General features: G+C 58.6%; 1 protein-coding gene across 9 annotated transcripts; it reads right to left on the reverse strand.

The window, feature by feature from the left end:
• Positions 1-148: 148 nt before the first annotated feature.
• Positions 149-22,483, reverse strand: RASSF7 (Ras association domain family member 7). 9 transcript variants are annotated; one of them, XM_083840051.1, is made up of 7 exons: positions 22,376-22,483; positions 8,283-8,436; positions 6,461-7,365; positions 5,559-5,727; positions 5,091-5,198; positions 2,012-2,164; positions 149-1,907 (listed from the first exon to the last, which is right to left on the reverse strand). In XM_083840051.1, exons 2-6 carry the CDS (start codon positions 8,383-8,385, stop codon positions 2,016-2,018), a joined length of 1,434 nt encoding a protein of 477 aa, XP_083696177.1. In that variant the 5' UTR covers positions 8,386-8,436; positions 22,376-22,483; the 3' UTR covers positions 149-1,907; positions 2,012-2,015. The 9 variants fall into 9 exon arrangements, with proteins under 9 accessions (XP_083696177.1, XP_083696181.1, XP_083696178.1 ...); XM_083840055.1 differs by lacking the exon at positions 22,376-22,483 and adding an exon at positions 22,051-22,360; XM_083840052.1 differs by lacking the exon at positions 22,376-22,483 and adding an exon at positions 21,870-22,010.
• Positions 22,484-22,508: the final 25 nt, after the last annotated feature.

Below are 22,508 nucleotides of genomic sequence, written 5' to 3' on the forward strand. Positions count from 1 at the left end.
TATGCTGGCCTTGCTTTTTTTTTAAAAAAAGAAAAAAAGAAAAATAATAATTTGCTTTGTTTTAATCTCATAACAATGAGTAATTCCTTCCTACCACTCAGTAGTGGCCTAGAAAAAGACAGCATCATCTCCACTGTAGCAAGAAGGCTTCTCCCAGGGCATAAAATTTTAATTAGGAACAATCATGCAGCCTTGAATTGGGAATTGCAAGCAGCGAAAAGTCAAATCATCAATAAAATATTCAATGGCAGAAATGTATTATTGACACAGCCTTTAGAGCAGATAAAAGCAGGAAGGCAGAGAGCTGCGGCGGGCGGCGAGCCTCGCCTGGTTAAATAACGCGCGCGGCGTTAAGCACAGGCCGGCGGCGCTGGACGCGGGACGAGCAGCCTGGTGGTCCCTCGCCAAATCCAAACTCGGGAGCCAAGGGGGTGCCACCGCACGCCGCCGTGTCCCCGAAGCGCAGGGCCCCTCGTGCCACGACGAATTTAGGTCACCACCGCTGAGCCGTGCGGCGGGGGGACGGCAGGGCGGGGGTCCGGGGGCTGGATTCAGTCGGTCGTTTATTACCTTGAGGAACTCCGCCGCCTTTGTGGCTGCTGAGCGCTGGCTTCGTAGAGAAAAATAAGTAAACCTAGCTGCAGAATGCCGCCGGGCTCTTGCCCTGCGTGTCGGTAACGAAGCATCCCCCGTGGGACAGCCCTCGGGCTGGCGTTCCCCTGGCACAGAGATGCGCAGAGCGTTGGCGACGGCTGCAAATCCAGGGCTAGCACACGGCCGCAGCGCTCTCTCCCCAGGGACACCCAAACCCACAGAAAATCATCTTCAAAACAACAAAAGAAACAACACCCAAACAACAACCGAGTGAGTGGTAAGGCAGGGCTAGAATCCGAGATTCCACTGCCGCTGAATTATTTTTCTGTGGTTCCCCCCCACCCCCCCGCAGGAGGTGCTGTCAGCGACGAACCTCTTCTCTTTATTCCTCTCTGATCTGCACACAGCAGAATTACAAACGGGGTCCCAAAATGAAAGAGCCCCTTTTTTAACCCGCGGACACCAGTTTCTCAGGCACGCTGTTGATCTCAGCGAACACCTCGAGTTCTCAGGGCTGGTTCGGGGGGAAACGAGGCAGCCAACGCTAAGGTAATCGGCCAAGCAGGGGAAAACAGTCTGCGTGTCCCCAGAGGAAAACCTGGCTGCGTCCAAGGCAAGCAGTTTTTCTGAACCTAGGGGTTGGGGTTTTTCCACAAGCAGCACTGAAATGCTCTTTACAACCTCCATCATGCCCCAGTACTTTCCTTGGAGTCTCATTTTAAAAGCAAGAGTAGCAAAAAGTTCAAAAAACAAGCAATCAGCGCTCTGGCCGCAGGGGACAGACTTCTTCATGCGGCTGCACGGAGCAAACGTATTTTTAACACATTTTTTCCCAACATACGTTTCCAACTCCAGCGATTCGAGGTGGGGGGGAAAAAAAAAAGGGAAGAAAATCTCGGTTCCAAAAAGACAACCCTGAAATCACATCTCCTCGCTGTTCTTCAGGACTAACCGGAGACTCGGCACTACCAGCGGCCTCCAGACGAAGCGAACCAATCCTTAAATATCGCGCAACCAGCTGCTGAACGGCAGCAGGCACTCACGCAGCGAGCAGGGGGCTCTGCCGCGCCGCCCGCGACGGCTTTCCTCTCCCCCATTAATATTTCACTCGCCCGCAGCCGCCCCTCGCTGCGGCACGGGGAAAATCCTGCGGGACGCCAGCGGCCGCTGTCCCCACGCCCGCTGCGGTGGCACGGCCGTGCTGGGGGCTCGCGGGCACCTCTGGAAAGGGCTGAGCGAGCACGTCCAAGCGGGGTCAGAGAGCGGCAGAGCCTCGGTCCGCGCCCAGCTCCTCGGCTTTCCCTGGGGAGATGCTGGCGGGGAGAGAGCCGGCGTTACCGCGTGTGCCCGGCCGGGCGTGCCGTGACGCTGGAACGGATGGGGGGGCGTAAAGGTGAAGGGGAGGTTGGCCCCTTACCTGCTCATATCTGCAGCCACGCGCCGTCCCCTTCTCCTCCCGTCCTAAAATGCTCCGCGCTGCTGCTGTGCATTATTAACAAGCTGCCATGTTTCATCCTGGAGACGGCTGCCTTCTCGGCGGACACCAGCTTCATCCACTGTTTGTAAAGCACTTTGTGACAGAAAAGGGGAAGAAAAAAAAAAAGACCAGCGCGTGCATAAGAAGCATTTGGTCATAAAATACTTAGGGCTTTAATTCCCTGCGAAAAGAGGCCGCCGTGGGGTACATGAAGCGCTCGCCGTGCCCCGTACCTGCAGCGGGGACGGCTCAGCTCCAGCAGCACGTGCACGCTCGCTTTACACAAATCCTTTCCAAAAGATTTATTGAAAATTGAAACCAGACAATGCCGTAGCGCTCAGGATACATTCATACACGGAAAGTGTGTTTTACAGCGAACACAGCGTCCAAGTCACATTTTTTTTTTTGCATACAACGGAGAGGACACGTAGAAAACAAAGACACTGGGGTGCTGGGACCCCCTGGACAAACCTGTCCCCTCCTTGGGCCTCCTCGGCCACTTTGGCTTCACAATTAAAAATACAGCAGAACCCAGTGGGACAGATGAACAGGAACAAGAGGAACTACTGGCCATCAAGGAAAAAAAAAATAAAAAACACAACCAAAAAAAACAAGAACACAAACTAAGAAAAAAAACATTCAGTGAAATGTCACCAAAAGCGTTTCTGTCCTGCACACTCTGGCCACGGGCAGCCGGGGAGGGGCTCATCCTGCTGGCATAGTACTGATTTAAGAACAAGTTTAAAAACTAAGTGGACTTAAGAAAAAAAAGTCTCCACACGTGTCCCTGTCTCCTCGAAGCCTGGTTGTCCCCTCTGTGGCCAGGGAATGGCTGCTCACTTCTCCCTCCCTCTTAGCACCGCGGAAAGGGGGTTTCTAGTACAGGTTTCTTACAATAAAAAAGGGGGGCCAGAAAGTTGTCTGAAAAAGCTGCTCGTGTGCCCCCTGGCCAGTATAAAGGCTGTTTTTAAAACCCACCGACCCATCCGATAGTCCCGGGGCATCTCCGTGCTTTCTTCTTCCCCCAAAAGTCTCTGGCTGAGGCAGCCACCCCGGAGCGGGTGCGCGGCGAGGATGGAGACGTCGGCAGGGCAGCCGTTCCCAGAGCGTCCCCTCCGCTGCCCCCAGTCAGGACTTTTTGGGGCTGCTGTGGGATCTGGGGAGCACGCAGCCCCTCCAGGTCGTGCAAACATCCGCAGGGGGTCGAACCCAAGGAGGGCAGCTTGGCAAACGGGACTATCCGCGCCGTGCTTCGGTGCGAGGCGAGGAGGGCAGGGTGCTGGTGGTCACAGGCAGCCGGGTCGGCCCCAGGACGGACGCGTGCCTCGTGGCAGGGCTCGGCTGCTCTCAGGGACTCTCTCGCGGGGCAGTGGTACCGCAGGCTCCATGCACGCACCAAAAGCAGCGCTGGGTTCCTCAGGCGTTCACCTGCTGGCTGTCAGGATGGCTTCAGGGCATCGGAGGCAGGTGACTAAGACGGCGGAGTCCTCCCCTCACGCTAGGACAGGGCATCGCGGCCCCGCTTCTTTGCGGCGGGATGCTGTAAAGCCACCCATTTCTTCCCGTTTCACGTGAATGAGCACAGCCGAGGGAATGCCGCAGCGCGACACAGGATGAGGCCCGGACTCCGGCAGCTCCTTCATCGTCGTCGGCGCTGGGGCTCGCTGGGGAAAGCGCACCGAAACGTGGCACCGGGTCCCGCCGTCCGCTTCGCCTGCTCCACCGAGCGAGTCTCATAAGCAGCCCGAGGGCAGGTCTCTGCCACCAGAGATGTCACCCGGCCGTCCCGATGCAGCTCCGCCCCGCCAGCCAAAGGAACGAGGGCTTCTCGAAACACACCGCGGGTCTTTTGGGAAGGCCACGCGGAACGTGAGCACTGCCATTGTGTGTTAAATATGGAAAGCACTTTAAAAAAATAGAAGGGGGTCGTTTCATCCACAGGGGAAGAGGGTTGCTTTGTCTGGTCAGTCTTTGTTTTATAGTACAGTCTGTAAAAATACTCTGTCTGGCCATCCACATCCATTCACGATATAAAGCAGTAAAAAATATAATATATATATATATATGGAATATGGTTTTATTTATACAGTTACACTTGCAAGGCAATCAATCGTCCACTGGCTGTGCCCTTCTACCTCCAGATGCTCTGCCTGGTTGATATGACTGCAAGACAGACAAAAATAAACTGAGTGACCCCACTGCGGTGGGTGAGCGTTCACAGAGAGAGAAACAGCACGGAAGACGTGACGTATGGAAGCACCGTGCGCCTGCAGCACGAAACCCAGCCTCGGGCTCGGGGTGTGGAGACGGACACACAGACACCACGGTCACAGGGTTGGGTGAGATGAGGACGGATGGTTTGGCCCCGAGGTGGGCAGAAATGGGGTACCGTGGGCAGGAACGGCTTCTGCAAGAGACAGAAGCCAAATCCTCCCCATCCTGACCTCAGCAAAGGCTTAGCCCTGGGGTACTCGGGGAGGCAGGACAGGGGGCAAGGAGCAGTTGCTTGGCTGCTGGAGGAGGAATATCCCCAGGTCCCGCAGCTTACACCGTCTGACTGCCAAGATGCGAGCCACGGGCTGGGACAGACCTGCTCCAGCTCCGCTCCCAGCTCTCGGCTGCCCTCCAAACACGTGGCAGCGTGACCCGCACCGCTGCCGGCACCCCCTTCGTTCACTTCCCAGGAGGAAAGGGGACCGACGGGGAGCCAGCGGCCTGAAAAGCAGCCGGCAGCATCCCAGGAAACCGTGCCCGAAGGACCGCAGATGGCCCCGAACGCCGGAGACTGCTTCGGATGCCACACCAATGGCCTCACTGCCTCGCAGCGGAGCGGAGGCCACAGGGGATGGCAGGGTACAAACACTGCTCTCCTAATGGCATCTATAAATAGCTCCGGCCTCCCACTTCCAGCACACGCACGCAGGCTCGCTCGCCACGGCCCGTTTCGCGTAGCAAACCCCTCTCCCCTTCCCGCAGGCCCTCCCCGGCGCGCTGGGGGGCCCCGCAGGGACATACGCACCCTCGGGGTTCAGGCTGGACACCAGGGGCTCCGGCAGGGTCCGGGGATGGCCGAGGAGCTGCTTGGTGCTGGTGCGGGGAGGCGAGTCGCCGCCGGAGGGGGGAAACCCTGCGGGAGAGGAAGGACACCCAGCTCAGGCAGAGCTCGCCGGGCACCCGGGACTCACGGAGAGTGGATATCCCTCGGGAGAAGGGACCAGATCCCCGTGTTCCCCTGTCCCCCACTCCACACAAGGCCGTGCAGCCCCTCTCGGTCTCTCCCCCATCCCTAACACAAGGCTGCCGGCCTGGCCTCCGTCCCCACAGCGCCCCGTCCCGAGGGCCATGCCATGAAAGCACGGCCGCAGATCCCGGGGAGCTGAGCCGCACGGAGCCCAGGGGGAGGAGGAGGAGGAGGAAGGAGCCGGGGCCATTAGGGAGACATTTGGGGTCACAGGGCAGCCCCCCGTGGCCGAGCCGGCGCGCTGACCTCCGTTCCTCCGGCAGGCTGGCAGCTCGCGCGGGCTCGGCTCCGGCTGGGCGTCCTCCTCAGACCTGGCCTGCCCGACGGTCACCGTGGCTCCCGTCTGCTGAATAAACTGCTGCAAATTACACTGCCTCAGCTCCTTATTTAACTCCTCCAGCTCTTGGTTCTGGGCCTGCAAAACACATTGGGGGGGGGACAGGGTGAGCTGCGTGCCCCCCACGCTGCTCTGCGCCTCCTCCTGAGGCCTCAGCCCTGCTCCCTGGCTCACGTCAGGGACTCGTCCCCCATGGGGACAAGGCCATGCCACCGCCTGCGGGGACTCCAGGCCAACAACAGCCACACCGTGCTGAGCAAACTGCTGCAAACAGCCCCCCAAACGGCTCTGGAGCCCGCCAGCACCTCCGGGATGCACCCCCAGGCCGCCCCCCTGCGTGGGGACGTGGATGCTCGGGCAGTAAGGACAAGGACAGCATATCACACAGCACCCAAACCCCAGTGGGACAGGAGAACCATGGGTCTTTGCGGCTTGAGCCCAACAGCTCCGGCACAGCTGGGCTCCTGGTTCAGAGCCAGCCAGCCTGGGGCACTGCCAAAAAGCCTCGTGCCTGGGCACCGCGGAGACCTGCGCTTCCCCGCCGCTACTCCTTCTTCCCAGGCACGGACATAAAAACAACGCTGACCAACAACGCCAGCGGGGACACCAACCGCCGATCCCTGCCTTTTGCCTGGCTGCATTGACCCCACGCGGCGGCTATGCGAGGACCGCTTGCTGTGGCACCACCACACGTGCAGGAGCCCCTCGCCCACGCTAGACCCGTGCCTGCTTCCTTCCAGGTGTAGACCCCCTTTTTCTCCCCCTGGAGGGTCCCTCACCCCCCAGGGCCAGGTAATCTGGCCGTACCTACCTGCAGGGACCTTTCGGCTTCCTCCAGGGCCTTCTCCACGCTGGCCAGGTTGCTCTCCAGCTGCGTGCCCTGCTTGACTTTAGCTTCCAGATCCCTTTTCATTTTGGCAGCCATGTCCTCCAGGTCCGTGGGGCTCGGCACAGGGCTCTCCTTGCCCCTCTTGGCCCTCTCGGCCATCTCCCACTGGATCTCCTTCTGCAGGGCCTCGGTGCGGGCGCTCAGCTCGTAGATCCTCTGCGTGTACTCCTCCAGGCTGGCCCGCAGGCTCCTCACCCGCTCCTGCCTCTCCCGCTCGCACTCCTTCTCCAGCCGGAGCTCGCTCTGCCAGAACTCCTCCTCGCCCAGCTCCGTCTCGTTCCTCCGCACCAGGTGCTCCAGGTAGAGGATCTCGTCCTCCTGGCTGGGGGCCCGGCCGTGCTCCCAGAACCGCAGGTCCGTCTCCAGGGTGTCCCCGTGGGCCTCCAAGGAGTTGAGCTGCTCCTGCTGCCGCAGCACCGTCTTAAACAGCTCCTCCTTGGAGAGCTGGCCGGCCCCGCCGTCCTTCAGCTCCATCCCCTCCCAGGCGTGCTGCCTCCAGCGGCTCTTAGCAAACAGCTCGCCGGAGCCCATGGGACCCAAGTTGAAGGTCATCGATTTCTTGGGCTCCCGGGGCCGGGGCGCCTCGGTGCTCACGGTACGGGGCTTGATGGGCAGGCTGGCCCGGATGAAAGTCCTCTCGGGAGCCTGGGGAGCGCCCTCTGAGGAGGGCCGCTCGGCCACGCTGGGGCCCGTCCGCCGCAGGATGAACTGCACGTCGTTGGCATACTGCCCGCACTTGGCCAGCGACTCCAAGGGGCACTCTAGCGGGAGGAGCTGCCGCTCCTTCTCCCGGAGCTTCTGCACCAGGACGTAGCGCCCCGTCTGACCTGAGGGCAGGACACAAGCACGTCACCCGGGGGGAAAGTCACGGCCGGTGACGTCCCCGCTGCCCCAGAGCTGGACCCTGCCCCCAGGAGGTTCCCTCTCCCCAAGAAGCACCCAGAGGTGCCCCTACCCGCCAAGGATGGGGCATTTTTGTTTTGCTCTGGACACCAAAACGAGCGAGAGCATTGGGGGGCAGATGGTGCCAGGGAAGCGGGGTGCACCCCGAAACCCGCACAAATTCATTTTCCTCCCTTTCCCCTTCCAAATCTTCCCACCGAATCTCCCACCCATCACCCAAATCTTCCACACATCTCCCCAGGGACACCCAACAGCAGGAGCAGCTCGCCGCAGAGAGGACGGCACGAGTCATCCCCCCGTTAACGGGGTCCCGTGCTGCCCCTCTTTGTAGGATGGGGCGTCTCTCTGCAAAGCTCAGCGCCTCCACGGTCGAGCTTTTGCGTGTGAAAAAGCTGAGGACACCAACTGGAGCTGCCCTGCTGTTCCCTCAGCCTGGAAGAACGCACGCCCTGGAGAGCGGAGGTGGAGGAGACATCAGCCTGCTGTTCTTTTTGGAAGGCGTGCAAGAGAAATCGGAGATACGAGGGCTTTGATCTACAGGGCTCGATCTCAAACCTGGCACGGAGGGGAAACGTCGCAGCGCAAAGCCTGCGCGCTAATAGGATCGCAGCGTTTTGAAACTGAGCCACTAGAAGGCAGGATTGACCACAGGCGAGAGCACGGCAGGCACCGGCATCCAGGCACCCTGTCCACGCCGCTTGCAAGCTATTTATTTTGGCCATCTCCCCAGCAAGCCTCTGTGAGGAGGGATATAAACACACGGCCGTGCCAAACGGAGGGCAAGGAGTTTGGTCGGGTCTTGAGAGCTCCGCTTTAGCTCGCTCAGGTGTGCGCCGCTCACCTATGGCCCGCGCCAAAGCGATGACCACCTCCTGGCAGGTGGTTTGCTCCGAGACGCCGCAGACCACCCGCTGGATGCCGTCCACCCACACCTTCAGCTCCATCCCCGCGGCTGCCGGGCCTCAGGCACGCTGGGGCATCGCGGGACGCGGTCCCTGCGGGAGAGAAGACACGAGGAGTCAGTCCTGAGCCTCTTCTAGGGGCGATGCTTTAACAGCCGCGCTTTTAGGTCTGCCGGGCGCCTGGAACATCAGCCCCCACCCACGAGGTGCAGCCGGAGCCAGACGCTTGCTGCTGCTCGCAGATCAGATTTATGGTGTTATTGCTAAAATACCGGCGTTCACCCGCAATAAAACCCTTCTGTCTCGCCAAAAACCCCGTGCACAGCTCAGGTCTGGGCAGCGGGTCCAAGTCGTCCCCGGGTGAGAAGCACTGGGGTTTGCCCGTGTGCGTGGTAGGCCTGGGCAGCCAGAAAACACCCTGCCTACTTCTGCTGAGAGCGCAGCCTTTTAATGGATTTGTTGGACTTTCGCTGCTATTTCCCTAACAATTTGGCAGTGCGGCACTGGGGATTTTCCAAACAATATCTAACAGGCAGAGAAGCCTCCGGCCGCCCTCCCGCCCACCCTTCCCAGCTGTGCAAAGGGAAATTGAGAGGTGTAGATGGCGCACGTTGTGCTCTATTTACCTTCCCCTCTGTTAATCTGAGAGGGATTAAGAAATGGGAAAAATTAACTGCAGCAAAATCTCACTTAGCACTCCTGCCTCTTCCAGCGGCCAAACGACCGCAAGTCTTAACAAATGAAATTAAATCGACGTAACCTGCAAGGAACTCAGATATCTGGGTTTATTCTGGTTGTAAACACTCTCAAAACATTTTTTCCTCCTATGTTTTTTTGTGGAGCCTTCAAGCATCAAGCCTGTCTGAGGGACCTGGGCAGAGGAAGGTACAAAGGGTCCCAAACTGCTTTCCAAACCTAGCCCAGCTCCCAGTTCCCCCAGTTCCCCAAAGTTTGGGGACACGCCACGACCGCTGCCATCGCCCCAGGGGTGCCTGCAAGGAGCAGGCTGAAGGAGGAGCAGGTGTCAGCGCAGGGAGAAAAGCTTTAGCTTGAGTTAAACACCTTTTTATTTTTTTTTTTATTTTTGCCTCCTTGAGGAATCAAAGCAAGGGCTCAAAGGCTCCCACCCTGAGCAACACAAGGCTTTAGCCGTGACACAAGGCAAAGGAGAAGCCTAGGAAAGGAAACAGTCCCACGGTGCTGTTCCCACCAGGAGACCTGACGGTGCTGGGGCAGAACGACTTGTTGGAGAACAAGCCCGAAAGCCAAATCCATCCCCCGGGGAGCACTTGGGAGCAGCTGATCCAACACCAGCCTCCCCATCACCCGCAGCAGCGCTATCGATCCCTCACTTCCAGATTTACCCGCGGAGCGCGGCGGGGACCGAGGGCAGCGGGTGCGGAGCAGCCGCCATGGGCACGATTATTTGACTCGGCAGCGCCGAGGGGGAAAACCAGCAGCAGCGAAGGAGCTCGGGCTCTGCCCATTTCTCCCACCAACGTTCCCTAAATGCTGTATTGGCGAGGTGGAGACCAGTCTCATTTCAGAGCATGGTTCTGCCCCGCTGCGTGGCCGCAAACTCCCAGTGAAACCGGCGCCCGCCCCCGCCATGGAGCAAAGTTCAGCGTCGCTGCCGAGCTCGGGCACCACCCGGCTGGGTTTTGCCACCCCAAAGCCACCATCATGCCGGGACACAGGACCCCAACGCCGGCACCGGGTGGCAGGGTGTCCTGGAAAGCGACGTGCCAACTACTGGCACCGCCAGCGCCAAAACCGCCCGTGGAGCCGGGCTTTTCCCCACCCCTCGTCCTACCCCACAGCCCCGGCGGAGGCCAGGAGTGGGTGGTTTGAAAATAAATAAAAGCAGCCGGCTGTGTTATGAGAAAAGCAACGGCCTCACCTCTCCTCGCATGAAACGACGGCGGCTGCCGAGACGAGGGGTGACGAGCGATAGTCGGTCCGGGAGCGGGACGCCGCGGGTCCCGTGTGGGCGAGAGGCTCCCGTTTGGGTGCAGAGCCAGCCTCTGGCAATCATTTACCAGCGTCCGGCCCACGGCGAGTGGCACGTAACCGAAAGGCAGGGAGCGGCAGCAGGCGTTTTTCCTCCTCTTACGGAGGAGTTTCGGCTTTGAGCTGCCCGTGGCGACGCAGGGGCTCAGGTATGAATGAGCTCAGCCCCGGTGTCGCATCGCTGCTGGAGGGAGAACCGAAGGAGGAGAGTGTTTTGTACCAAAAACACAACACCAGCTGCTAGCAAACCGTGCGGTGCCGGGGAAGTGCCCGTGCGTAATGCGGCTCTGAAGCTTATCTCGTGGAAATCTCTTAGGGGCTACTTGGGAAAGCGACCCCTTGAGTCTCCCCCGGCAACAATGCAGGGAGCAGCGTACATCCAGGGAGAAACTGAAGCTCACCGTCGGCTCTCAGGGACAGCGATTTCTCAGCTCTCCCAGACCACGCTCACCCTTCCTGGCTTCTCCAAACCCTTCGCATCAGCACCGCCAACATGCTGCAACCCTGACCAGTCCCTTGGCCTCTCCTCTCCCTGAAAGTTCACTCCAGACTTGGGAAAAATAAATAAATAAAATTGTTTCCATAAGGATGCACAGGACATTATCTGCTCTTTCACTGCAGCGTTATCTTTGCTCCTGTAAAAGCTTTCAAAAACACAAACCTCCACCTCATCCCAAAGCATCGCCTCCTTTGTAGCCACTGCTGTTAAATTCCTCGTACAAACTTATTTGCCTTTTCTTAGCTGTAAAAGTTTTTTCCCTTACTGCCAAAAGAATGTGCGCGTATGGCGATTAGAAGGCCATTCCTCCACGTTTTCCTCCTTTATCTTTCCGTCTTCTGATTTTTTTTTGGAAAACTGATCTAAGTAAGGAATGCTGCACGCGGCTTGCTCTGGGTATCGAAGCCCTTCTGCGCACCTAAAGTTAGCCGGTTAGAACCGCTGCTCCCCGGGGGGAGGCCGCCTTCCAGCTGCCCCCGGTTGCGCTCGCAGTGCTGCCGCCATCCGAAGCCGCTTTGATCACGAACCAAAGCGCAGGCAGCTGTAGGGCCTCGCCGGCCACCCCAAAAAAGCACAGGGAAACAAGCAGGTGGCTGCTGCGCCGGTGCGAGGACGCGTGACAGCCGCTCCCACAAGCTGCTCTTATGTTTTACCCCCCCCCCCCCGTGTATTTCTAAGTCATTTTATTGGAAGCAGATTAACGAAGTGACTAATTTTCTGCTCCCTTCCCATGTGATCGGTCCTAAATTGATGGTATGGATGATTCACACAACTTCTTCGACAAATTTCCTAACTGGGAGTTGGAATTTCAAATGCTGGCACTGAAAAAAAAATATAAATTAACACTCCCAGATCTTACAGCTTTATTTTTTGCTGCATCTTAGTCTAAATTGGAAAAAAAAAAAAACAAGCTCAAAAAAAAATGTTCAGACTCGATTTGAACAAAGCTGCAACCTCACATAAATCAAGGCTGCTTTTAAAGCTCAGGGTTTGAAGCCAGCTTTGGGTTACCTTGATTAAAAGAGGGAGCAATCAGTCCTCCTGCTAATCGAGGTGTTTCGCAGCAACCGGCTCGACACAGCTCTGCAGCAGAGGCAACAACCAAATTTTAAGCCTCACCCTTTGGCCGACCAAGCTTGCTCCTCGGAGCTGGCAGTGGCAAGGCCGAATTTGGGCAATCGGGAGGGAGATGGGCAAGCGTGGTGGCTGCAGGTGCTCCGAGCCCCGGCCAAGAGCAGGACCTGCTACAGCAGCAGGAGGTGGAGGGGTTATTTCTGCAGGTGAGAGGATGCACGCTTTGCATAGCTGGGTTTGGTGCCCTGCAGACGAGCAGGGCATGTCCCAGCCGGCTCATAAACACCCCACGGGTGCCTGCAAGAGCCTCGTGACCTGAAACATCATGCGGCCAGCCAAGAAAATCAGCTGGCTGCCCCGATTACAGAAGCACGTACCTCCACCGATTTGCAGGGATCCATCCTGTCCCCGGCAGGGGCTCCCAGAAGCTGACCCAGCACCTTTTGGCCAAGGCTTCCAAGTTCATTTCAAACGCAAGCACCTTTCTCCCTTAATTTTTCACCCGTAAGAAAAAAATGTCTGCTTAGAAAATATCAGTTTTGCAGCCAGCAGCTGCTTTTGGCATCCCAAATGCCTTCCCCAGGCACCACGTGGTTTCCTAAGAGGATACAACACCTCTGTCCTGCAGGCTGAGCCCCTCCAGGCTCCGGGGAGAGCCTCCTGCAGACATCCCCAGTTCACTGTACTGGCACGGAGGGAAGGACCGGGAGGGGACCTCAACACCTCGGTGGTGCTGAGCACCCAGGGACACGTTATCCCGCACCGCCAAGATCTGGGCCACGTGCTTTTAAGCGGTGCTCAACAGAGGAAACAAAACTGAATCACCTCTGAACACAGCAGCCAGTGTGTTTTCTAGCAGAGCTTTTCTTTGGAGATCGGGTTCTTTTGTTTTGGATCTCTTCTCGCCATTCCCAAAACAGGACTCGGCCAGCTTTAAAGAGGTGGTTAAAGGTGCTCAGCACCTCCCAGAGACCAGGGGACTGGTGCGGGGCTAGGGCTGGGCTGGCAGGAAAGCGCCAGCGCGGGCAGAACTTCTGGGCAACTCTCATTACGACTTCAAATGGCCAGCAGACCAGCATTTCACCTTTGCCCAGTTTACAGGTCAGGGTTTTGGCTGGGGATAGGGAGCGGTGCTGGCACCCAGAAAACACCAGCGCAGGTTCCCAGCCCCTCTCCAGGGTCTCACGTTGCTTTACCGACCGACAAACTGAAACGCGGGCAGCAGGGAGAAACCCCATCAGCAAGTCCCGCTTTGAGAAGTCCCTCCAGAGCAGGAGGAGGTCTGCAGAGAGCCCATCGGCCAGGCTTTGAAATCCCTGTCTGCACCACGGTTGCCACAGGAGTGCCTCTGGATCCAAATTCAAACGCACACAATTTATTATTTTTTTGAAGTCCGTAATTAGGGCTGCAGTGCTTGATAAACACAGATGAAATCCTCCCGGGCTGCTCTGCTCTTCCTCGTTAACCTGAGCAGCGGCCCCGTGCCCGGCTCCTGCCCACGGGGCTGGCAGGGTTTCGCCTGGTTTGCAGTTTCACCGCCCAGCGTCGCTGAGCTCCGGGTCCCGTGCTGACCCCCTGGTCATCAGGCAGCACCTGCACGGACGGCGGGGTGCTCCTGGAGACGGGCCGTGCTTCAAACCCAGCCCTGAAAGGGGTCTGCAAACAGGCAGGAGTATCCTCAGCACCCTGCGGTGAGCAGGGAGTTGGAGGCGACAGGAAAAAAAGGCAGAGAAGATGGGAAAGCTGCGCCTGGAGCAGCCAGCCCAAACAGCACTCATTTCATTCCTGATTTGAACCTGAACTTCTCACTTGTCTTCTCAGCATCCCCTGGCCCCACACTGCAGCTCCCTCTAGCCTGAAAGCAGAGGACCACCCCATCTTCACTTCCAGCCCTAAACTGTCCATGACAGGCCGAAGCCAGCAGGTTCAGCAAATGCTGCAAGGTTTTGAGGTCCTGCACCAGCGCTGGGAGCTTCCAGGGGACCAGGAGCCCGAGGAGGAGGTTTCAGACACCCAGCTGCCGTGGATGGGGCAGGACCACCCTGCCGGACCCCATCCAGGCGGTTTTGGGGTGATTGTGGCCAGTACCTGGGGACAAAGCCCAGCCTGAAGGGGTGGGGACGGGAGGCAAGGTGCGAGAGCTGGAGAAGACAGGCATATAGGAAGCAACCTGCACGTGTGAACCCATGCTACAGGAAACTATTCAAGGAGAAGACGAAGAAAAAAAGCCACACAAGTAAATAGCAAGTGGCGACAGGAGTGGAGGAGCAGCCACGTGCCCCGGCACCCTGCATGTCTGAGTGCTGGCAGTGACTCACCGCCCGTGATCAGCTGCTGCGGTGACACATCCAGCAGCTATTTAATGCTTCCCCAGGTCCCTCCACACCCGAGGTACCAGCCCAGCTCCTGGGCACCCAAGGGAAGAGATCGATCCTGCTTGCCCACATACGAACCCGCCGCGAGCTCCTGGGACGGCGACACGCCTGCTCGAGCGCTGCCGCTGCTTGCCAAGAGCCTCCCATGGGAGCAAAGGCTCCCCGTTACTCAGGGGTGGAGAGGAGACCAGAGCAGGAGGTCTGCAGAGACCCCAAGCCTCCTGACGGTGCTCATCCCGCAGCCCAAGCCCAAATGGAGGGGAAGGGCTGTGGCCTGGGCTCCCCCCCAGCCCCCCGGCAGCCTCCTCCTGCCTCGGATCCTCTTTCGGAGGAGCATCTCCAGCTCTTGTTGGGGCGTTGCAGGGACAGGGCAGCTCTTCTGGGCCCTTCCTTGCCACGTCCATGGAGCCACGGTGACAGACATAATGCCAGCTGCAGCTCTCTTTCTCCACCCAGCACGGGCGGAGAAGATCAGCCGCGGCTCTGAACAAGCTGTCCGGCCATGGCCAACCCTGAGCAGGGGGCAGCGCTTCCAGCAGAGCCAACCTGCTCAAAGGTGGAAGCGAGCAGCGCTGGACGAGGACAAAGGGAAGAAAAACACTTCAGGCCCTGCTGAGCACCCACGGTCACTCCCACTGCCGCAGAGCAAGGCCCGGCCAGAGCCACGCAGCCCCATGTCCTGCGGGGCCTCTCCGCGGTGCCGTGCCGTATCACTCACGGACCAAATGTCACTCGATACCAAAGCCACGGACCCAGCACCACAGAAGTCCACCGGAACCCCCAGCCAGACGCTAGGATCTTGCAGAAGACTCATTTACGGACAGCCACAAACAAGGGCTCCCTGAGCAGCACCCTGGATGCCCGCCCCATGCGAGCAACCCCCCATTAAGAACAAAATAGAGGCTCTGGGATTTTCTGCCCCGCTTCCTCTCCCAAATTACAGGGAGGAGCAAACCCAGGCCAGCGTGCCCAGGGCGGACCCACGAGGCCGGGGAAGAGCCGGGGGCTGCCTGAGCTCCTCCTGATCAGGAAACCGCCCCGGGGTCACGTCCTCAGGCAGGGATTTGGGCGAGGGAGGCTCAAGCCCCAGCAGGCTGACTGATGTGCCCAAAACCACAAAAGCCTCACCCCGTGCCAGCTCCTCCTTCCCAGCCGCCAAGTTTTGGGTCTGCCACGGCATCGAACCCGACTTTTTTCCCCCCACCTCTCTTTAACCAAGCCAAGATCGCATCCGAGCGGCCCCCTCTAAAGGGGGCCGGGTGGCCACCGAGGTGGGAGGTGGCAGTGACACCCTCCCCGGGGTCCCACGGTGGCCTTGATTGAGGCCAGCGGGTGAATTAATGACTAACCGCTTCCTGCCCGGCTGACAACGCCGGAGCAGTGTCGAAATGTCAATAATCGCGGGCAGCGATAACACTGCAGGCACGCCGTGGGCCCCGCCAGGAAACACTGCCGCTTGATTCAATCGCCGCTGCAGGGCCAGGGAGGGGATTTTTTTTTTCCACGGCTTCGCCGCGCGGCCCCCCAGCATCCTCCTCATGGACCAGCGACACAGGCGGGCTCCGTGCCAGGCACACGGCTGCAAATCCCCAGCCCAAGGCGGGTGGCCCAGAGATGAGCAAAGTCTTGGCTGGCCCGGGCCACGGCACCAACCGAAAGCTCGTTATAAATTAAAGCAAAATAAAAAAAAATAACACCTACTGCTGTAAACACCGAGAGCTGGCCAGGTGGATTTGCAACGGGTGAGCGCATGCGCGCACGCAGCCTGGAAGAGCTGTCTTCCTCACCTTAACGCGGTGCATTTCTCCCACGCAGCATTAATGGCAGCTATCCACAGGGGGAGAAGAGCAAGTCTGGCTATTAAAGCCAGCCATAAAGATTAAGGTTTACGAGGGAAACATTAGCAGCACCTGCTATTGCTGTAATCATTATGATCAACCTCAGACACATGAGCAAAGAGCACCTTCATGAAAGCAGCTGAGAGTGAATCCCTAGCAGTTTCTTCCCAAGGGGGTGAAGCAAAATTAGCAGCAGCATCTAGATTAAAGAGGAAAGAGGAAAGGCTCTTGCACGTAAGCCAGATCTTGCACTTCCACGCTCGTTTTTTCTTGTGCAATGAGCCCGCCCAGATGCTAAGCCCTTGGGAGGAGGGGCTGGGAAAGCATTTAGGTGTCCAGCTCCCAGCCAAGGCTGGGATCCAGACTGACCCAGATCCGCCCTGAGGATGGGAACTCAACACCTTTCAGGGTTGCACCCCTCCAGTCCTTTCCTAAAATTATTGCCTTTACTTTTAATAAATAAATAAACAGTGCTTCCTTTTCAGCTGTCAAAAGCAACACTGAACCTGCAAACGTTGCCCAGCTGTGAGCCCCGGCGCAGCAGCTCTGGGATGCCCAAACACTGGTCTTCTTTAGGGGACAGGTTTCTGGGGAGCGCTCGCAGTGCAGCTCGTACAAGCCAGGTTCTGAGGGGTATCAGACAACACAACTGCAGCGTGCATCTGCCAGGAACCCCAGCATCTCCACCGCGTCCACTTCCCACAGCGGCCAAGACGAGAAGCATGACGCAACTCATGAATATTCCCCTGTTATTACACACAGACCATTCCCCAAGACAGAAAACAGCTTATATTTATCATGACACGGGATGCAGGAGGAATGCTGCAAATCTGGAGATGCAGGAGCCCGGTTCAGCCTCGGAAATGCTCAGAAATACCCAAACTACCTGCTTGCTCCTCTGCTGCTCCTCCCCAGCCAAAGGCGGGGGGAAATGGTCCCTATAAAAACTTTTAAAGGGATATTATTACTGCTGCACTTCAATTATTCATGCTGCTTTCTGGAAACAGCTGTAAGCTTTAAAGTCCTGTAAGTTTTAAAAGTCCTTATTAGGCAGCAGAGCTCTGATGGGCCATAGGCCCCTTCTCCCGTCTGCTCCAAACATTTTGCTTTATTAACTCCGCTAAGATGGATTATTTCTCTAGATGGGTCACTCGCTGCCCATGATTTTGCTCCTCGAGCAGCCATCGCACGTTATTACGGGGCACAGCTTTGCTCCTGCTGCCCTACATGCTGGCTTCTTCGCTGCTCCAAACGTCGGTCTCACCCAGGGTCCTCATGCTGCTCGAAGCCACCGCTTGTGGTGAGCAGAGAGGGGAAGGCGATAACCGAGCAAGCACCCTGACACCAGGTCTGGACAGCGTTAGGGAGAGGCAGCCAACGTGGAGACATCCACCGGAGGCATCTGCTGCTTTATCAGAGAAACCTGAGATTTTGAGAGCAGCACCGCTAAGCCCCCAGAGTTAGGGCGCTGGTTTTGCTGCTGTTTGAGCAGGGGAAGGCAGCGCAGCACCCGCGGCTCCCTGAAGTCACAGCGTCCTCGTGGTGCTCGTACAATTCAGAGGAGCTGCCACCAGCGATCCTCTTCCCACCCCAACCCTCATCGCAGCAGAGAAGGCGATCAAACTGGCAGCTACAAAGCCAGAGACATCCTTCCACATCGTTTTCCATTTGCAGCGCAACTCGGTCTCCCACCCTCTCCGGAGAGCAGCCGCGCGCCAAGGACGCGCCGCTGGGCCTCGGGAGGGAGCGCCGAGGATGCACTAATGAATATGCAGGTGCACGCCGCCACAAATGTTTATTTATAACTCCGTAGGATTAAAAAGGCCTTTAATGACCACTTGCGGGGAGCTGAAATTGCTCCTTTCTTTCTCTCTCTCTCTCTCACACAGACACGGAGTGAAACGAACAAAAGAGCCGGAATTAATCCAGGCTGAAACTTTTGATAAGGCGCTTGTGTATTTTGGAAGTCTCTGCTTTCACGGCACCTCGCGTGTGATTAATTAGGTGAAGGTGCCGTCCGTCCCAACCTGAACCCACGCAGAGATAACGAGCTCTCTAAAGCACTAAAATGGAGGTGCATCTTCAGAGAGCCAGCTCTGTCCCTTATCTGGCGCACAAACGCAGGGGGCTATCTTTTGCTATCTGCAAAAAAACATTTGCCTTTCGGGTAACAGCTCTGCAAAAAGAAATGTTAGCGAGGGCAGGGAGCAGAGAGCCATCCGTCGGGGGTACAAGTCGCTGTCTTTCAACAAGACGGTGTTTTAAAGCAAAATGGAAGCAGCGGAGGTTAGGGCTGCTCGACCCATTTTGATCTCCCGACCAGCCTCACTCGAGGCAGCGACCCCCTGGTCTGTCCGGCGTGTCTGTGCGGAGAGGGAGATGCAATAAAAATCCTTTATTTCCCCCCCCCCACAGGAGTGTTTAGGTGTTTAAGCTGTATGCGATACAGGCTCATCTCAGGTTGCTTCTGGAAACCGAGCCTTCAGCGCCTTTTACCCTAACTTCTCTGTGCTCTCAGGTCATTAAAAGCCTAAATGAACCAAAAGCGACAGCGCCGAGTCCAACATCACAGCCTGAGCGATTCCCAAACCACCATTACAACACTTCCAAGACTGCCAGAGGTGAAGCAGCCTCTCCTCGTCCAGCCCAAGCGTATCTGCCTCTTCACGGAAAGGAGCGCTGCCACCTCCAAACAGAGCTTGGGGGGGGGGGAATCAACAAGTGAGAACAGCAAGCACACAGCCTCCAAAGCCACACCATCTCTATCCTGTAGAGATGTCTCTGGTGTTCGTCCAACTCCCCGCACACCACCAGCAGCCTCAGGCAAGCATCCAGAGGCAGGGACGAGCTCCCCAGCAGGCGCTCGCACCTCCTGGGGAGATGCTGGGGGAAGCAATTCCTGGCAGGAATCACGAAACCAGCAAAACCCTAAAAAAGTGCTCTTCCAGAGCCTCCCTCCGTCCATCAGCCACGTGGTACGGGACACCTCCGGGGTGGAAAGGGACTCCTGGCCCCAAAATGCTCGAGAGAGTGCCATAGCACCAAAGACACCTGACCCAGTTACCCAGTTCAGCTTAGGAACTGGTCCCAGAGCCCTTCCCGTCCTCAGTCCTCCCGGGCACGCAGGAGGCACCTTGGGGCCGCGGGGAGGTTTTAGCACACAGCTCCTAAAACCGAGAGCTCCAGCCGGTCCTGCGCTGCGATGGGGATTACGAAGAGGCAGAGGAAACCACTCCAAATCCAGGCAGCGTTCGCCTGCCCCAGCGCTTCCAGCTCAGGGCTGACCCACCCATGTCTTCAGGTAAGAGGTTTTTTTTTTTTTTTTTTGAAGCAACAAGTTATTCTAGATGACTAGCCCAGGGCAGCTGGAAGCACCCCAGCACCCTCGAGAAAGTGCTGACTCCAGCCCACAAAAAGCAAGATAATCGGCTGCTTTTAGAAGCTCATGAGCTTGGCACCTGAAAAATGGACGGGCATAAAATTGTTAGCAATCATTTACAATAATAGGATTTTCTTAAAAACCCTGCGTGTAGATGCACTTATGCCTTAATTTGACTGCGCGGGTTTACAAGGGCACAGACAAGTTGCAACAGATAAAGGAACATCCTTTAAGAAGATGCTCTTAAAACCTGCATGCACGGAGGTAACTCCAAAAACACCCCTCCCACCTTTAAAACCGGGCACAGGCCAACCCACCCCCAGGCAGCATCTGGACTTCTTTCCAGGTCAGGGTGCTGAGCGCAGGCACCTCCAGCCCGCGGTCCCACAGCATCGCTCCCCTACCCGCAGGGGGAACGCTTGGCTCACCTCCGAGCCACCGCTGAGGTTCCTCGCCCAGCAGAAGAGCCGAAGAGGACGGGGCAGAGGGGCCGGGAAGCTGCGGAAGATGAGCTAGCGAGGCTTCCAGCTGACACACTCGGGCAGCCTTTCCCTGCAGCGCGGTGCTAGGGCAGCCACGGCGTGTCTCCACTTGGTATCCAAGTACATATACACCAGGTCTAACCTTGGTATCTTCGCTAATTACACCACTCTACCTTTTTTGGCCAAGCTGCCTCGCAGAGAGCAGGGAACCAAGTGCCCTCGGATGATTCAGCCCCGCCGTCGCCTCGCTGCTTTCACCAGCCGCAACCCGCTGCCAAAAGGTTTGGTCAAGGCTGGCAAACTCCCCAGCACGTTCACTTGGGCCTGCAGGTATCCAAAGCTACCGGGCACAGCTGCAAATTGCTTTTCTTCTCAAAGAGAAGAAAAAAAATAGTAATAAAAAATGGATTTGGTGCCGCTGTTGGCTTACGATCTCAGGGACAGACTCGCTCAGGTTGCCCTCTTCAAAGGGGTCACCCTTTTCCCCCTTCCCCTTTTCATCCGAGGAAAGCTAATTCCCTGTTACCTGTCTCACATTCGGTCACGGGGGTTTATTTCTTGGAGCACCCGGACCCCCCTGCCAGGAGAGGGGGGTTTCGGAGCACGGCACGGCCCCGGCCCTGCCCTCCGTCCCCACGAGGGTGCGGACGCTCCGCCGAGGCTGCCCCGAGCGTCCCCCAGGATGCTGCAAGCCGTGCACTCCGGGCCTTGCAGCTGTTCCTGAAAAAGCTGCCGAAAGGCTTCTGCACGTGGGGACCCCTCGCTTTCCGTGTTATTTATTTCGGGGCAGCGCGGGGCGGCCGGCAGGGAGGCGTGCCGAGAGGGGCCAGGCGCCGTGCTCGGGCTCCCGCGGCAGATAACCACGGCGGTGGAGCGGAGTGGGGACACGGGCAGGGGATTCCTGGCATTCCAGGCAGCACCAGGGAGGGGTGAGCTTCTCCACCTCATCCCGACCCGCACGGCCCCCCCTGAGCTGGGCAGCCCCTTCCCCAGCTAAGCAAGGCGAGCAGCATTCGGGGCTGGGGGTGAGGGGTGCCTTTAGCACCGCCTGCAGCCGAGCCCCCGCGCTCGTGCACGGTGCTGTCGGCATCCCCTGGAGCCTGCCCTGGCTCTGCTCGGGGAGCAGCCAGAGCTCCCCTCGCCTCTTCGCATCCCCTCTGGTCACTGCTCTGCGAGAAGCCCCTGCAGACGCTGCCGACGCCGTCCTGAGGGGAGTATCGCGTGCTGTGCCGATGCACCTGCTCCGCTCGAGCAGGAGGAAAGGCAATGCCACCCCGAGCTGCCCCCTGGGATTTTAGGGTGCAGCGCAAAGCGCTGTCGCAGGGCAGGGAGAAGGCAGAGGCCAGTTTGCTTCTCGACCCGCAGCGCACTACGAGCGAAGTTACAAAACAACCTGCTGAGTGCCACCGAAGTTCACCAAAGGCATCAGAAGTATGCAGCCAGGAGCCGAGCGCTTATCTAGCCCAGTGCCTGAGGAATTTAACCCCTCTCTGCACCGCGGATTTGGAGACGCTTCTGCCCTTCCTCCGGCAGAGGAAAGGCAGACGGACAGACGGCTTCTCCGCGTGGCTGCAGACCCCGTTGGTGGCTAGGCTCAGCGCTGACGCCCCAAACGCACACAGCCGAGCCCCCGTGGCTGCTTTACCCGACGCTGCCCTGCACTGCTGCTCCTTCAGGCGGGTTTCAAGGCGCCGTGCTGGTGGCAGGAGGTGCTGGGGACATCAGGTGCACCGCGGCGTTGTCCCCGAGGTCCTGCTGCCACGCCGAGCGCCCCGCCATGCGGATGGCACCGGGTCCCTGGTGCTCGGAGCAGCTCTGCGCAGCCCAAAGCTGCTCCAGGCCACCCCAGCCCCGGCTCTCCATCCTTACCAGAGGTCGGTGTCCACGGCCCCGAGCGGCGGCCGATCGCGGCCTCCCTGCCTCCTCGCGCCGCCGAGGGAAGCTGGCCTCGCCGGGGCGGTTATTTTCGCTTCGCGGCCTCCCGACAATGGGATTAGAGCCTTCCCCAGCCAGCCCCTGGGAGCCGAAGCGCCAAGCAGGAACGGAATACCTGCAGGTTGCTCCGGGAGACTGCTCCCAACTTATTTCGGAGGACGGAGGCTGGCAAAGCGCCACCTGCCTCCACCGCGCCGGGGAGGCTGCGAGGCCCTGGTGCCGGCTCCTCCGGCAGCCTCGAGGGAAAGAGGCGGCGAGCCTCGGGGCCGCTGCGAGCCCCGGTGCAGCAGCAGGAGCAGCAGCAGCAGCAGCAGCAGCAGCAGCAGCAGGGCCTCGCTGCCCTCCGCGGAGGCTCAGCGTGCTGCCGGCAGGGCCTGCGGTGCCGCAGGGATGCCGGAGGCTCCCCGGGGAGCGCCGGGGCCGCGGTGCGAGGCACCCACCTGCAGCCCAGCGCCGCGCTGCAGGCCGGGCAGGACGCGGAGCCCCCGCCGCCTCCCGCAGCCGCCGGCGCCGCTCCCGCCGCGCCCTCCCGGCCCCGCCCCCGCCCCGGGGCCCCGCCCCCGCCCAGGTGAG

This window comes from Anser anser (genome assembly GCF_964211835.1).
Source record: "Anser anser genome assembly, chromosome: 5".
NCBI lineage: Eukaryota > Metazoa > Chordata > Aves > Anseriformes > Anatidae > Anser > Anser anser.

Coding starts and splice junctions, on each gene's coding strand:
- RASSF7 (XM_083840051.1), bottom strand. CDS start 8,385: ATGGAGCTGAAGGTGTGGGTGGACGGCATCCAGCGGGTGGTCTGCGGC. Junction 5,728..6,460: donor AAGCCGAAAGGTCCCTGCAG/GTAGGTACGGCC, acceptor TGTGTTTTGCAG/GCCCAGAACCAAGAGCTGGA. Junction 5,199..5,558: donor AGCCTGCCGGAGGAACGGAG/GTCAGCGCGCCG, acceptor CCTCTCCCGCAG/GGTTTCCCCCCTCCGGCGGC.